The sequence below is a fragment of the Bacillus rossius genome, chromosome 1 (assembly GCF_032445375.1).
Source record: "Bacillus rossius redtenbacheri isolate Brsri chromosome 1, Brsri_v3, whole genome shotgun sequence".
Taxonomy (NCBI): domain Eukaryota; kingdom Metazoa; phylum Arthropoda; class Insecta; order Phasmatodea; family Bacillidae; genus Bacillus; species Bacillus rossius.
The window spans coordinates 71771279-71787613 of NC_086330.1; the positions used below are offsets into that span (position 1 = coordinate 71771279).

At 37.7% G+C, this 16335-nt stretch overlaps 1 protein-coding gene across 7 annotated transcripts in view; it reads right to left on the reverse strand.

The window, feature by feature from the left end:
• Positions 1–16335, reverse strand: part of LOC134537532 (rab GTPase-activating protein 1-like) — a 132001-nt gene that overhangs the window by 44891 nt on the left and 70775 nt on the right. For all 7 annotated transcript variants that reach the window (XM_063378100.1, XM_063378071.1, XM_063378091.1 and 4 more), the window contains exon 13: positions 14352–14526. In XM_063378100.1, coding sequence (XP_063234170.1) covers positions 14352–14526 — 175 coding nt within the window. The remainder of the gene's footprint in view (positions 1–14351; positions 14527–16335) is intronic.

The following is a 16335-nucleotide window of genomic DNA, read 5'->3' on the forward strand; positions in this document are numbered from 1 at the left end:
AGTCAATATCAGAGAATTTATTTTGTTTGAAATGTGTGATCCAAATGTTGAGCCGTCGATGATTGTTATTGTTCAATGACCAATTGATTTATTTATTTGTGTTTAGTTTTGCAAAGATTGGAAACATTAAAAGAAAGATGCATAAACACATGTTTGATTTTGACAAAGATACTCCTTTCCTAGGATCATGAGTATATGCTCTAGGTACAGCGACACCCTTAATGCTGAACATTGATATGACGAGTACATTTATTACCCTTTACTGTGCACCAAATTCCGAGGGCTTTTGATACTTTGTATTACAAACGTATGGGTTTGAGCCAATGTTTCTGTTTTTTTTTATAGTACAGTATAGTAGAACCTGATTAACCACCACTTTTGAGGCCAGAGGTTAGTCAGAATGCTAAAAAGGTTGGATAATCAGAACACAATGAAATAAGTCATTTTCAGAACTCAAAACGATGTAATAAATCAAAATAAGTAAAAACATTACATTTCTAATAAAGAGAAAGGAAAACTGAAATTTTAGGACACTGGAAATCTATTTAAAAAAGTGTAAAATGATTTGCTGTTTCAATTCCTTAAAACTTGACTTTGCATCTGCATCACACCACTTCTTTGCCCACAATATGTCCATAGCTGTAGCGGTTGACTGTTATTCCAAATATTTGAGGGCAGTCTTGAACGCATCGTTTGCTGCAGTGTGTCTGATTTTTTCATCTTCTTCCTTTTCTTCATCATGTGACTACGCTTGCTCAATACTATACTGTTGCAAAACAAGATCAATGATCTGATAATCTGCAAGTTCTTCTTCATTAGTAACAGCGGCAATATCACCTTCTGCTAGCCATTCCTCTACATCAGTAGGCTTATATTATTCTAAAGAGTTTGCAAATCAGTGACTAAATCTGCAGTGTTTCTGACTCATTAGTTTCTAGAAGTTCTTGCTCTTGTTTTAGGCTAGGACAAACCTTTTACCATGAATTTTGTTGAATGGTGTACTTAAGTTCTTCCCAAGCTTGAGAAATGTGTAAATTGCATCATTTATGTTGATGCTCTTCATTGTTTGAAAACCCTCTTTTGTTTTTTCGAACAAAGAGTTGATGTATTTCCCCCAGTAACGTTGTTTTACCAACTCAACCACACCCTGGTCCATTGGTTGGATTATTGAAATTACAGGGGGGGGGGGGGGGGGGGGGGGGCAAAAACATAGCTTTTATGTCACCTTGTTAAAGCTGAAACAAATGCATCAAAAAATAATTCTTTAAAGAAATTACCATTCATCCAAGCACTTTTTTGAGCTTTGTAATAAACACGGAAGTGCTGACAGGTTTATGCATTTGAAGGATCTTGGTTTCTTACATTTTCTGATTACAAACAATGGCAATTTATGGTCACTACTTGCGTTGCTGCACGTTGCAATGGTTAGCCTGTCCTTAACGTAGAAGGTTTTTCACCTAAAATAGCAAATTGCCAAATGTGGTGATGATTTTTCAACAGGTTAAGCAAATCTTTACTTGCTTGGAATTTGTCTTCTTCACCCCCCAGTTTTTGGTGCAACTGAAAAGCTTTTTCCTTTATGATAGGGCCTGAAAGTGGGGTCCCCTTATTTCTCTCCTGGTAAAACCAAACCCACACAGCATCACCCAAGAGCTCAAGTTTGGGTTTACAATGCATTTTCACCATCTACAGTAAACGGAAAAGCTTCAAGATCTTTTTGGTTTTTTTCCACTCTTTAATGTTTGTCACTCCAACACCCATTTCAGAAGCTAATTTAGTAACTGACTCAACTATGTCAAGTCTGCAAAATACTTAGTTTCTGTTCGAATGTGCGCACAAAATATATCCTTTTCCAATTTTTCACCATTTTTAGTCTTTCAAGATCCCTTAAACTTGATAATCACAATGTAATAAACTATATAAAACTACCAACTTTAAAATTAAAATGAATACAATAATAACTTAAATAGCACACAATAAAGCAGCAGTCGACTGGGTCATCATTAATTTGGCATTTTGAAGTGTTGTAAATACACACACAGAGTGTGTCCCACTGAACCCCGGAAGAACTGAATGCTAGGGCGAAGCTCACAAAATGTTATGAATCCAATTTTTTGGTCAGGAATACACTCCTTGAATAGGACAAATGGTTTTCTTAAAGTGCACAGAATTAAGAACTAATGAACATGTATATGTTTACCATCTACTTTGACATAAAATAAATCTTTTTTACCAGGCATTTGACGATGTATAGGCAAGCCACAAAAATTATGATTTTTCTAAATTTTGAAAACTAACTATATACAAACTCAATGAGATAAAATTTTGAAAATATTTTCTTATTTGTATAATTTGGAGAATGATTCCTGTAAGTTTCATAAAAATCTCAAATGGCCAGGTTGAGTGTGTGTTTGTTTTGACATGAAATGAATGACCCAGTACATGGGGATGGTATTTTAGGTTGGGGTGTACAATTTATTTATTTCACATACATGATCCTTTGTTTACTTTAACTCTATCCATCCTTGGGCTCTATCTGTTGAATCATTTTCTTTACTTTTTGTCCGAAGGAGCCTTAAATATTCTAATGCTAGTAATATACTTTCTACTACACAGATTTTCGCACATAGGCACAAAACAGCACTTCAGCATATTTCAAAACAAAATTTAAAACAATTCAGAGATAAACATTGAACCTTAAATAAAAAACAAACTTATTGGAATGTTTTACACACATTTCATCTTTCAAATTCAAATTTACTAAAGGCTGACTTATACCCATTATTAGAAATTAATATGTCATCTAGCTGGGAAACAATTTAGTGATCTTCCCAACGTTTAGTGGATAACATTTCCCTGGTGTAATTCACAACTTGAGTGGCTTTTAGCTAAAAAGAAATCTGCCCTCATCTGATGACTAGAAGGCTACTTGGCAGAAAATCTAATCTTAACTATCAAAGTGACCCACGGGGTTAAAAAGTTGCTTGATAACAATGACATTCTCTAACTCAGTGAAAGTAATTTTAAACTTTCCTAAATTTTACCCATATACCCATCTTACCGTGGCTTGCCTGCCAAACATTTGGCAACTTACTGATGCAGCAGAATGTATACTCAACACCACAGATTGTAATGCCATTCACAATTACTTATTTCCAGTATTCAAACTATGTATCTTAGCCAACAACTTTGCGGTTCCTACTCAATACCTGAATACAGACACACTATAGTGCTTATGGCGGGCACTTTCAGCCATTACCATTTCCTATTCACTTTGCTTCATCTACCACCTTATTTTGACAATACTGTCACTTCTGAAAGCTACCAATTTTTGAGCCATGCTACCAGAAACATTGTAGATGGGAATGTCAAAGTATGTTTTTAAGTTTTCTAATGTGTCATGGGGAACTAACTGAAGAACCCTTCAAACTATTGACTTTACTAGTTTTAAAGTTACAAACTAGCATTTTCTTTACTGTCACTGTATGCAGAGGGTATTAATAAGCATGCACTTGACATATATTTACACCAACGTCTATCAAGACGCAAACATTTTAACGAACAATAGAGAACAGGAAGCAAAAACCTGAATCAAAACATATGTATTTCTTTTCAATATGAAACAGATTTATTTATTTCTAACATAGTATGAAGAATGCATTTTGCTGATTATAAATGTGTACTGACCCTGCTCTGCCCTGTCCAAACATGCCCTTTTGTACAATACTCTCTACTGAGGATGTAAAAATCACCATTTATTACCTTAGAAACTGAAATCAATTGAGTAATTAGTAACATCCTTACTAATATTATAAATGTGAATGTGAGTTTGTTTGTTTGTTTGATTGTTTGTATGTTTGTTACGCTTTCAAGCGGAAACTACTCAACCGATCATCATGAAAAACTATATTTTCTCCGAAGGTAAAAAAATTTATATTTGTATGCATGATCGTTCAACTGAGTGTTTGAGTAATTTGAATTATATTTAACTCCATCTGGCATTTCAATAAGTAAATTAAATAATTTGCCTATCTAATACTGTAATACCGGCGGTAAATTCAATTTAGTATAGCATATGCTTCCACTTTTTTTTTTTTCACCGCCAAGCAATACTTAAACTTTTTTAATTTTTGAGGTTAGGTGTCTGTTCATATTCAGCTCAATCTATTTTCAGTTTTTAGTCTATTTTCTTTTTCGAGATGCCTCACAAACGTAAATCCAACCTGTCTAAAAATTCTTCTGGGGCCCAGGTGGCAAAAATTTCTCGAACTCAAGAATCTTACGTTCATGCAGAATTAAGAAGACAAGAACAAGCGAGGCGGCAATCTGCTTTGAGAGCTGGTGAAACAACTTCTCAGAGATAAGAAAGGTTAGAGGGCCAAGCCGACCGTCAAGTTTTTTTAAGAGCAGCTGAAACGCCTCTTCAAACGCGGATTTGTTTAGATGATAAGCTGAACGCCAAGCTTAGTTTTGCTGTTACCAACAAAAAAGCGCAAGGGCAAATGTTGCAGGTAGCAGGGGTTCATTTGGAAAAGTCATGCTTTTCCAATGGCCAACTATATGTAGCCTGTTCACGTGTGTCCAATGCCCGAAATCTACACATATTTTCACCAGACAGAAAAAACATATGTATATTGTACCAGGAGCATCCTAGAATAATACTCTGATTTAAGCTCTTTTAAAACAAAATTAATTTATGTTACGTTAATACTTTCAAATTTTTAAAATGTTAGTATTTAAAATTATTAATTTTTTTGTAATAGTGAAACATATTTCAATAAAGCATGTTTTCAGTTTTTTAAGCTAAATTGTATGTTAGAATTTTTAAATACTGATGATCCCAGTCACGCAATAAAAAAACCAATTACCATTTTTTTTTCTTTGCAATGATCTTTGATGCTTATTTAAGAACATCAATGCAAGCGAAGCCGCAGGCAAAAGCTAGTAACTTAATAAATAGAGGTACATGAAAATAGAAAACTGCTATACTTTATAAAAAATTGCTAAGTTTCCCACAAAAAATTTGGACACTGACCAAATTCAAAGAAATTTTATGTTAGTCTACAAATATAAAGAATGTCCATAAACTTTTCGACTTATTGACTTACTTGTTTTTGTCACAACAATACATCAATTACTATTTAATTTTAATTTTTAACTAGCAATTAAGTAATTTTTTTTTAATGGATGTATTTTTACTGGAACTTTAATGTTGTTTACCATTTGGTATTCTCTATCATAAATCATCTTTAGGTAATGAGATTAAAAAAAAGTAAAGTTTAGGTTAGGTGGGTTCAAGTCCTTTCGAACACTAATAATAATAATAAAAGATGAGTTGACAGTATGTTTCAAGTGAACGCTGTTCTGCAATAAATAATTGAAGACAACATATTGATTGGTGATACTATACAAGATATCACCTAATGCAGAATTCATTTCTTTATTAAGGCTTTTTTTCCCCACAGTCCTTTCCTTTCTCTGAAATACAGTAAAAAAAATATATATATGTTTTCATACAGTGTGCATTTCAAAGCACTGGCCATATCGGTACCATCGCTTATTTCGTACCATATAAACACTATTAGGAAAAGTTTTGGATTAAGATGGGAAGATGCTAATAAGAAGAAGAAGAAGAAGAAGCTGAGTGCTCAAATGTGCTGTAAAATACAAAACCTCAGAATCAAAATGCTAAAATGTGAATCATAATGTTCTGTTATAAAGTGCATCAACATAACCTCGATTTTCTGTATTTAATAGACCCAACCAAAAATAAATTGTACAGTAGTGGAACTAACTGCAAAATTTTTGCAGGCATTGAACAAAATAATTATTTGAAACTGCTTTCTTGAAAATATCAGAACTAAAAATGTACATAATATTTGAACCTCTAGAAACAACACACTAAAAGCTAACTTGTGAAAAATTACAAAATCACCATAACATATGGTATAGTACACTCAAAGGAAACAAAAATAATGAAGAAAGCTTAATTTGTTTGATACCTAATAAAACTATTAATAGAGTCAAATAAAGTACCTGCTATAGATTTATTAAAACGCTGAATACCAAACCTTTTTTAAGTTTCAAAGCACTCCATAGAATTTTAATTTGAAAATCCATTCAAACATTTATTTTAACTTTACGAGAAGCAAGCAACACTGATAACTGTATATCAAATATTAAACTGTCTCAGTTCCTTACTTGACTTTGCCATGTTAAAGTATTGTCCCATACACACAAGGTGAAGCCACAGGTAAGTAGCCAGACCTCCTGTAGAGTGAGCCGGCTTATCTTATCCTTTAACACACGATACTCCTGCCAGAACCACAACTCTCCATACAAGCTGAGTTTCACCATTCAAGTGCTTCCAACATTATCAGTGCTGAAGCAAGATACCGGTTCACGAGTAAAGTGTTGTGGCAGCACTGACCCTTCACACAACTCAACTAGCTTTGTGGCATCTCCCCAAGATACCATCTGGGCAGTCTAAACTATTCCTTGATGGCTCTTAGAGTGCAGTGGCCATCAAGACTGAAGTCCTGCATAGACATTGATGATATGGATTGCATATCTCATGCTTATTTTTAGTTTAAAAAAGTGTAGTGCTACTCTTATGCGAATTTATAACTTTGGATAAAAAAAATTATAACTGCGGTGTCTCTTGAGTAAGTGTGTAAATAACTCTCCTGTGTTGGTTTTTAATAAGTATATTACTATTAAATATAAATTGTTTAGTTAAAATATCTAAGGATTACGAATGGCACCCAAGGTCATTCAAGTATATAAGGTAAGCCATTCCGTTCACTGTGCATTTACTGGCTGCAGGCGTCTGACATCAAGTAGAGGGTGATATGCAGCTGGAAGTTGCCCTGCCAGCACAGCAGTACACACTCATAAAATTAACATGTCATTGTGAAGAAAACTTAACAACTAAACTTAATAATTTTTTTATGTTCCATTTCTTAAGGTACATAGCTGTAATGGTTTAGTTTTTAATACCTCATTCACTATAATACGTCAGGAAAAAAAATAATATGCCTCACAGAGATTTTAAGGTTTTTCAGATGATTTGTTACAATGTTTATTATTGAAGGATATTTATTTCCTGTTACCACTAGAAAGGTAATGTAAGTATACAAAATGTACATTAAAGATCAAATATCAAAAAGACGTTTACTAATCAGTGGTGGATATAGCTGTTTACTCAGAATCGTCTTGTATGCTTTCAGGTTCCGTGCGCGCTCACACTTGTACAATAGTAATTGCTTCAGAAAAACTCTCTCGAAAAATGTTCTTGATTTGTAGTATACTTTCCTAAGGAATATATGCTTAGAAGATCATCTACGTATTTGTATTTAGGTCTGTGTATATGTAGGTACGTGTAGGTACATGTGCATATACGTATGCAAATATGCATGTATATGTATATTTGTATACATATGTATGTGTGTCACTCTATTTACTTTTTTCCTAAATCACCATTTTCAATTAAATTTTAATGTTGACTATTTATAAATTTTCTTTATTTAAATTTTGTATTTTCATAAAAATTAAGTTGCCTAACACCATAAATTTAGCTAGGCCCTAAATTATAAGTTTCGCAGTAACTTGCTTAAATATTCAGTGCTTCAAAAATATTTAACCGATAAAACATGTATCATTTTAATTTTGATTCAAAAACAATTTGTCACATTTTGTTAATTTATAACCCCTATTAAATGGTGCTTTACCCTAATGGTTAACAGATTGTAATAATATTAGATATTTAGACACTTTGGAATGTGTTCTCTATAAAAACAAATTTTGTTAATTGGCTAGCATCACTTAAATTGGGACATAAATCAAGCAATCTGTGATAAAAAAAAAATTGTACATATTGTTACGATTTCCCGCTTAGGTTCGTAAAGGATAGCCCAATTAAAGATTTTTATCACACACACAGTTTTATTTATTACCACTACTTGTCACTTACAAATAATCTTCTAAATAATTAATTACACTTAAATAAATGTCAATTCACCGGTCACTCGTTCCGCACACCTCGCTGGGCCGCACCTCTGGCGCAACTCTCGCCGCAGCACCCCTCGTGGGTCTCCGCTGCGGGACTCCGTCGCCACACTCCGACGCCGCCGTCACACCCTTCGCCGAGATCCCACTCGACGCCTCACTCGGAACTTCACTCGGGACTCCGCCGCACCCGCGACTATATCGTCCGGAAAATCCGCCGCGGGAAAACTCCCGACTCCACTGAACTCACTCACTCTCTGCCCTGGAACCTTCATCCAAGGACTTCGCCACTCTGCCGCACCCGCGGCACTATCGCCCGGAAACTCCGCCGCGGGAGAACTCCCCACTCAGACTCTCTGCCCTGGAACCTTCGTCCAAGGACTTCGCCACTCTGCCGCACCCGCGGCACTATCGCCCGGAAACTCCGCCGCGGGAGAACTCCCCACTCAGACTCTCTGCCCTGGAACCTTCATCCAAGGACTTCGCCACTCTGCCGCACCCGCGGCACTATCGCCCGGAAACTCCGCCGCGGGAGAACTCCCCACTGAACTCTGACTGACGTCCTCGGGCCTACCTCCTTATATAGCCCTTGGGTTCCCGTCCAGAACAATCGGGCATGTCTCCGAGATATCGCGCGACCTTCGCCGTCGAAATGTCCAGAAACGCATCGTGAGTCCTGTCGAAGGACGCGGCGGCTGCTCAAAGAACACCGATGAACGCAACAAGCATCGTGTTCCCACAAAACGCGCCGATAAACATGTCTGAGTCCTTTTATGCCGCATTGCGGCCTCTTTTAAGTAACTCAATCTGAGGCAGGTGCGCGCTGCGAGTGTTTGAATTTTGCGAGATAGTATGACTCGAGATACCAGGGAGAGGATGCGGGTGGAAGGGGGCGCAGACAGGCCGAACGAGAGCGGCGACGCCAAGCACTGCAGCCAAGCGCGATCGTAACATTGCCCCCTCCTTAAACCTGTTCGTCCCGAACAGGTAATGCATCTCCTCTTGGAGGTTCCCATGCTACCCGAAGTTTAGGCCTCCTGCCTTTTCTCCATCGCGGACTGTACAGTCTCACCAGATAACCCTCTCTCGCAGTAGCTGTAGCTTCTCTTGTCACCCCGCGCCACTTCCGCATCGCAGATGCCCCAAGTCGTTCAGCCAGCCGCCGGAGCCAGGCCGACCGTTGTCTTGGACGGGCCCGATACTCATGAGAGTATTGCTTATTGCCTTCCAACAGTTTCCTTGTTTCTTCCCTTTTTCTCTCCATTTCTTCTCTCGCAGCTACTTGTTCGTACAGCATTTCTTCCCGGCTCTTCTTCGTCTCTTCTCGGTTACTCGTGCCCTCTTGGTTCTTCTGAGTCTCACCTGGACTGCACTTAATTTCTCCATGTACCCTCTTCATGACTCCTTGTGTTCTCATTTTCTTTTCTCGGTCTTTCTTCCCCTGTTCTTGGTCCTTCTTCACCTTCTCTTGGTCTTCCTGTGTCTTCTTGGTCTTTCTTTGTTTCTTCTTTGCGCTTCTCTATCTCTTCTTGACTCATGTACATCTCTTCTCGACCTTTCTTCAGCTCATCTTGGCATTTTCCCCTCTCTCTTTCGTTTATATTAATTTCTTCTTGTTCAATGTTCCTCACTTTGTAACTCATCTTTACTACTTTTGTGCTGTTCTTCAGCTCTTCTTTCATCTTCATGTCCTTGTTGTTCTCCTCTCCTTGGCTAATTTCCTCTTCGCTGTTCTCTTCACTGTTCTCCTCTTGGCTGGTCTCCTCTTGGCTGGTCTCCTCTTGGCTGGTCTCCTCTTGGCTGGTCTCCTCTTGGCTGGTCTCCTCTTGGCTGGTCTCCTCTTCGCGGGTATTTTCTTCGCTGGTCTTTTGTTTGCTGGTCTTCTCTTCTCTGTTCTTCTCTTTGCTGGTCTTCTCTTCGCTGTTCTCTTGGCCGGTCTTCTGTTCGCTGTTCTTCTCTTCGCTGTTTTTCTCTTGGCTATTCTTTTCTTGGCTGTTCTTCTCTTCTAGGCTTATCTTCACTTTGGTCTTCATTTCATTCTTCATTTCTTCCTGGCCATTCTTCATTTCATCCTGATCCTTCTTCATTTCCTCTAAGCTATTATTTGACCCACTCTTTGTTTCTTCATGGTGGTCCTTCCCCTCATTATTTTCACTCTTCACTTCTTTCGCAGAGTTCTTCATACTGGTTCTCCATGCCCTCATGTCATTCACCATTTCTTCCAGGAGAACCCTTTATCTTCCTGATATCTTCTACACTTAACTCTTCAGCAGCCATCTCTCTCTCTCTAAAGCATTTACTAATTAAACAACCTAAATAATTTTTTTCTAATAATGTTCTTAATTTTAAATAACCTAGCCGAACCTTCTAATTAAAATAACAATAACTCTATTACATTCAAAACTAACACTGACTACAGTATACTAAAACTAACTCTAGAAATTTTAAATTGGCTAAAATTCTAAACACTAACTTTATTCTCGAAAAACTAAATTCTATTTCTTAACTATTCTAATAATAAAACTGAATCCTAAATCTATTAATTAGGGCTATCCCACTTCTGATACCAAAATGTTACCATTTCCCGCTTGGGTTCGTAAAGGATAGCCCAATTAAAGATTTTTATCACACACACAGTTTTATTTATTACCACTACTTGTCACTTACAAATAATCTTCTAAATAATTAATTACACTTAAATAAATGTCAATTCCCCGGTCACTCGTTCCGCACACCTCGCTGGGCCGCACCTCTGGCGCAACTCTCGCCGCAGCACCCCTCGTGGGTCTCCGCCGCGGGACTCCGTCGCCACACTCCGACGCCGCCGTCACACCCTTCGCCGAGATCCCACTAGACGCCTCACTCGGAACTTCACTCGGGACTCCGCCGCGCCCGCGACTCTATCGTCCGGAAACTCCGCCGCAGGAAAACTCCCGACTCCACTGAACTCACTCACTCTCTGCCCTGGAACCTTCATCCAAGGACTTCGCCACTCTGCCGCACCCGCGGCACTATCGCCCGGAAACTCCGCCGCGGGAGAACTCCCCACTCAGACTCTCTGCCCTGGAACCTTCGTCCAAGGACTTCGCCACTCTGCCGCACCCGCGGCACTATCGCCCGGAAACTCCGCCGCGGGAAAACTCCCCACTGAACTCTGACTGACGTCCTCGGGCCTACCTCCTTATATAGCCCTTGGGTTCCCGTCCAGAACAATCGGGCATGTCTCCGAGATATCGCGCGACCTTCGCCGTCGAAATGTACAGAAACGCATCGTGAGTCCTGTCGAAGGACGCGGCGGCTGCTCAAAGAACACCGATGAACGCAACAAGCATCGTGTTCCCACAAAACGCGCCGATAAACATGTCTGAGTCCTTTTATGCCGCATTGCGGCCTCTTTTAAGTAACTCAATCTGAGGCAGGTGCGCGCTGCGAAGGTCAGGATTTTGCGAGATAGTACGACACGAGATACCAGGGAGAGGATGCGGGTGGAAGGGGGCGCAGACAGGCCGAACGAGAGCGGCGACGCCAAGCACTGCAGCCAAGCGCGATCGTAACAATATATTAGAAAATATTATAATTTAACCTTTAATAAGCATTATTCTAAATATTTGCCCATTATTATAACTTTATTCTATTTTAATAAATAATGAAATAAAAATGAACAACTTGGCTTCATTTAATGAAATTCTAAGTCTAGTCTTTCAAAACAGTTTTTTACTAACTCAAACATTGCCAAATGTTAGTTGACAATTTTTAGAAATTATTACATGTTACATAATCTGTAGTCGACATCCATGGGGCAATTAAATGAAGTGGAAATATATGTGCTTTGGTGTTAGTATTAGGATGTAATTTTGGGTGTGAAATGAATTGCCTGATTTTGGTTGAAGTATTATTGTAATACTTATTATAAACGAGTTACATGAAGATAATGATCTTACTATTACAATATGTACATTATTATTTAAGAGTGATATAAAAAGCCTCAGGAAATTACTGAGCCTACTTGTAAAATTATATTATATTAAATTTAAATTATATTATATTGGTCGAAACACTTTCGCTGCAGTTCAGGTAAATTTATAAGTTTTAGCATTGTATTTTCTATCCACAATGTTAAAAGGAATTCTTACATTGCAGGTCACAACTAAATAAAACAGCTTTTGTACATTTCTCACAAAAATTGATAATAATAATTTGTTGTACAGACCCAACGTGTTTACAATGATTGCAAAAGTAATTTTGTTGGAGCTCATTAAAAACTGAAAAAACTCTTTTCAGTTTGTAAGCCAGAAACCTCACCACAATGAAGTGAGCAGTAGGCTGAGTAAGGAAAAAATAACACTGCACTTTAACCCCAGCTGCACCTCAATTTGATGGGTTATGGGAGGCTGGTATGAAGTCCGTCAAAAACCACCTAGCTAAAGCAGTTGGTTGCAGGTCCTATCTTACGAATAGCTCGCTACCATTCTGATTCACATCAAAGGGCTCTTGAATTCTCATATTCTTTGTGAGAACAGCTCAGACTCATCACAAATTTATGCCCTACAACCTGATAGTTTTTTTTTATTATACGGACCATAACATCACAGCCTAAACATTAAACAATTAAATCACTGGCAGCTAGTCCAAAGTAAAATATAGGACTTCTGGAAGCACTGGAGAAAGGAATATTTGTACTCACTTCAGCAATAAAGCAAGTTTACACAGCAAGGTGATCAGCCAAGATTAGAAACTTGGTCTTAATCAAAGATGACCACAACCTTCCGTACAACTGCTGTCTCACTCCAATCGAAGTTCTTCACCCAGGAGATGACCAAATCACCCAAGTGACTACTGTCTGGACTGCTACAAGTGTATTGCAGCGTCCGTTGATAAAGCTGTGCCATTTATCATTGGACAGTGGTTTTGATCTTGGACAGATGCCAACAAGATCATGTAATATGTGAAGACTTAGGCTTCCCTTTCCTTCGCTGTATATATATGTGTGGGTTTTTCACCTGGAGCTAACAATATAATGTTCATGTTTATTGTGACTTACGCCCTTGTTCAGTTTGTTGTGACATGTGCTTTTTTCCTCGTCTGCAGTGATTAAAAAGGTGCCGATGTGTGTGTGCATTTTTATAGTCTCTTTAATTTAGTTTTCCACACCCCGTCAAATTCTTGTTACCATAATATACAAAAGAGAGAGAAAAAACACTAGTTAACAGATATGAATCAAACAAAATTCAATTTGAGAAGAAAATAGTGAACCATTCAAACAATATTTGAAAAGTTTAAAAAGAGATTAAGATATAACAACTGTGAGACAAAATTACGAAGAATAGTGCAAAAAAATTACAATGTCTAGGCATATGGTGAATTTATACAATTGGACTTGCAAGAAATGAAAATTAGAAGAATGAACTGCTTGTATCAATTCCGAAAAAATTACCACTCACCAGTGCCAAACGAACCAGACTCTGCAAGGAGAGGAAGAAGCCAAGATGACGGACGTCACCTGGCAGGCAGGCATCACCGAAAGTAATCAGTTGCGGCCTAGTACGAGTGTAGGCATTACCGATAGTGTTAAGCTGCTGCTTATTACGAGTGTACAGTTTACTGGAACTTTTTTTTTAATTTCTCATTTTTATGATATAAAAAAAAACATTATAAACTTGCAGTGGTGTCCCGCCTACCCCAATTTTTATTTTAAATACGTAATATAGTGTGAGAATGTGCAATAAATTTTATATTGTTATTTTCATATATTTTATTCATTGAAATTACATATGCACATAGTGGCTAAAATTAATGCAGTACATATGATTAACCTTTTTAATATTTTCCAACACATTTAAAATTATTTTAATGGTTTATATGACAAAAAAAAGTGTAACAGGAAAATAATACTGAAATGCCATATCTTAAAAATGAAAAGCGATAAAAAGTAAAAGAGATTTACAGACCTCTAACTACAGAGCTCTCATTGCCTAGTCCATTCATTGTCACCTTCCTGTAGAAAAACGGAACTTGTAGGTTGGTCTAGAGAGCAGGATGGGACTACACAAAATTCTGCTGTGCATGGCATGCACTGCAACCATGAGGATGAACCTAAGCTCTAGTCTCTCTCTGAGAGGCGCGGGAGGGAAAGAGAGAGGATTGTGTGAAGCCAAATATAGCATAACAGTTTCGAGCACTGATAATTTAGAGCCAGAAGCCATCGTATTAGTGGTAATTTTTGCCAGTCACTAGAAAAAACAGCTCAGAACTTACTTTTTAGACACGCCTTGTAGATAAGACATGGAGTCCACTATAATTAATGCATAATAGGTTTTATTGATCTTTTAAAGCCTACTATTCACCTTTTAGAGCAGCGAACTCATGCTCATACTTCTTGAGCTTCTTGACTTTGAGACTAGTGGCAATCCTCATGAGCTGACGAGCCACCTCCTCGCTGCGACACTTCTTCGGCAGAGACACCCGGAAGTACTTGAGGATACTCTCAAAGTCCAGCGACAGCAAGTCCTTCTTGCACATCTGTCACACGCCACGCACACTGACTGCATCCAGTTGTTGCGATGGTTGACAAGTGGCAACATTATTCATTAGTACATATTCAGAGAAGTGGCCGAACATGCTGGGTTCTCTTTTGGAATAAATTAAAGATGATTCCTAGGGTTTTGATAATGGCCCTACTTATTGGAAGGTTTTTTTTTACTTTAGTGACCAAGCTCTGTAATATAACTTTGACTCTGAGTCCAACCATCTTGACACACTAATGGTTGGGTAAAACAACTACTTGAAATTTTCCAACCTTAAAATGAGGCTACAATCTAGTGATTACAACTAAAACAAAAATTTTGATTATTCATACACACATACTTGCCAACTTTTTAAATTCATAATCCAGTATAAATGTGTATCAAAAACTGCAATGTGGTTACTCTACGATTAAACTTCACAAATTACTAAATATTGTAAATTTTATACTATCTACCACAGTCAAAATATTTTCAGAAATACAATATACAGTAGAACCCTGTAATAATGTTCCCGCATATAATGTTTTCCTGCTTATAATGTCATATTTTTAAAGTCCCAATATTTCCCCCATAAGGACAATGTATTAATTTCCTGCATATAACGTTCATAAGTAGTGTAATTTCCTGCTTATAATGTTTGCTTTCTAACATTCAATAAATGGGGAAAAAATGTTTTAAAACCAAATTATTCCAACACTTACGATAAAAATATTCCTTTATGTATGTTTATGTTTACAATCACTGCCATACAATACATGAAGTTTGTTAAAATACAATTTTATGCAATATACTGAAGGTACACAATGTTCATAGTTACGTGTCAGTTGGCACCCTTAGGCCGGCCACACACGTAACGGTATACATGACAGGTAAACCTGTACAGGTCACCTGCGCAGGCAAACCGGAGCGTGTGTGCCAGTCACTGCAGGCGAAACTGCACAGGCGAAGCGACCTGCGCAGGTGACCTGACAGGAACGGAGATTTGGTATCTTGTACCTGCGCAGTCGTCAGTTATACCCTAGACCTGAGCGTGTGTGTGAGTATGTCCGGTCGCCTGCGCAGTTGTTTTGTTTAGTTGAGGCTTCTTCCTTGTGAAGAGAGTGTCTTTTGTCTTTGTGTTTTGTAGTTAGCGGACTATCTTGTGGCTACTGGTGCTAGTGATGGCGAGTCGTAAACGCAACCAAGTAATTGAAGACTTTATCGATATGTATAAACTCGAGCCGTGCCTGTGGCGGGTAAAAAGTAAAGAGTATCACGATCGCGAAAAGAGAGATGCAGCTTATGCGAAACTTTTGCTCAAGTTGAAAGAACTGTAACCCGATGCAACAAAGAAATCTGTGATTAGAAAGATTAATAGTTTACGAAGCAATGTTCGAAAAGAGAAGAAAAAACGTGACATGTCAATGAAGTCTGGTGCATCAGCCGACAATGTCTACGTATCTAAATTGTGGTACTTAAATTTGTTCGACTTTCTTGGTGATCAAGACATTCCCAGTGCATCTATGTCCAATTTAGAGGAAGGAGATGGGAGCGAGATTTAGGAAGTAAGTACCAGACAGATCAATTACCTAGTTAAACAATTTATTTGAACAACACTTTAATTTACAAGTTAAATGTTAAATTAGATGTTAATTAAATGTTAAATGGTAGAATAAAACAAAAAAAGTTTTATGACACAATTTATATGTATAAATGTAGTTTTATGACAAAATGTATATGTATAAATGTATTTTTTGTGCATGGATTGGTGAATTTCATTGACTCAACTAAGCTAAAAATATATATTCACTTGATAATTATTCAC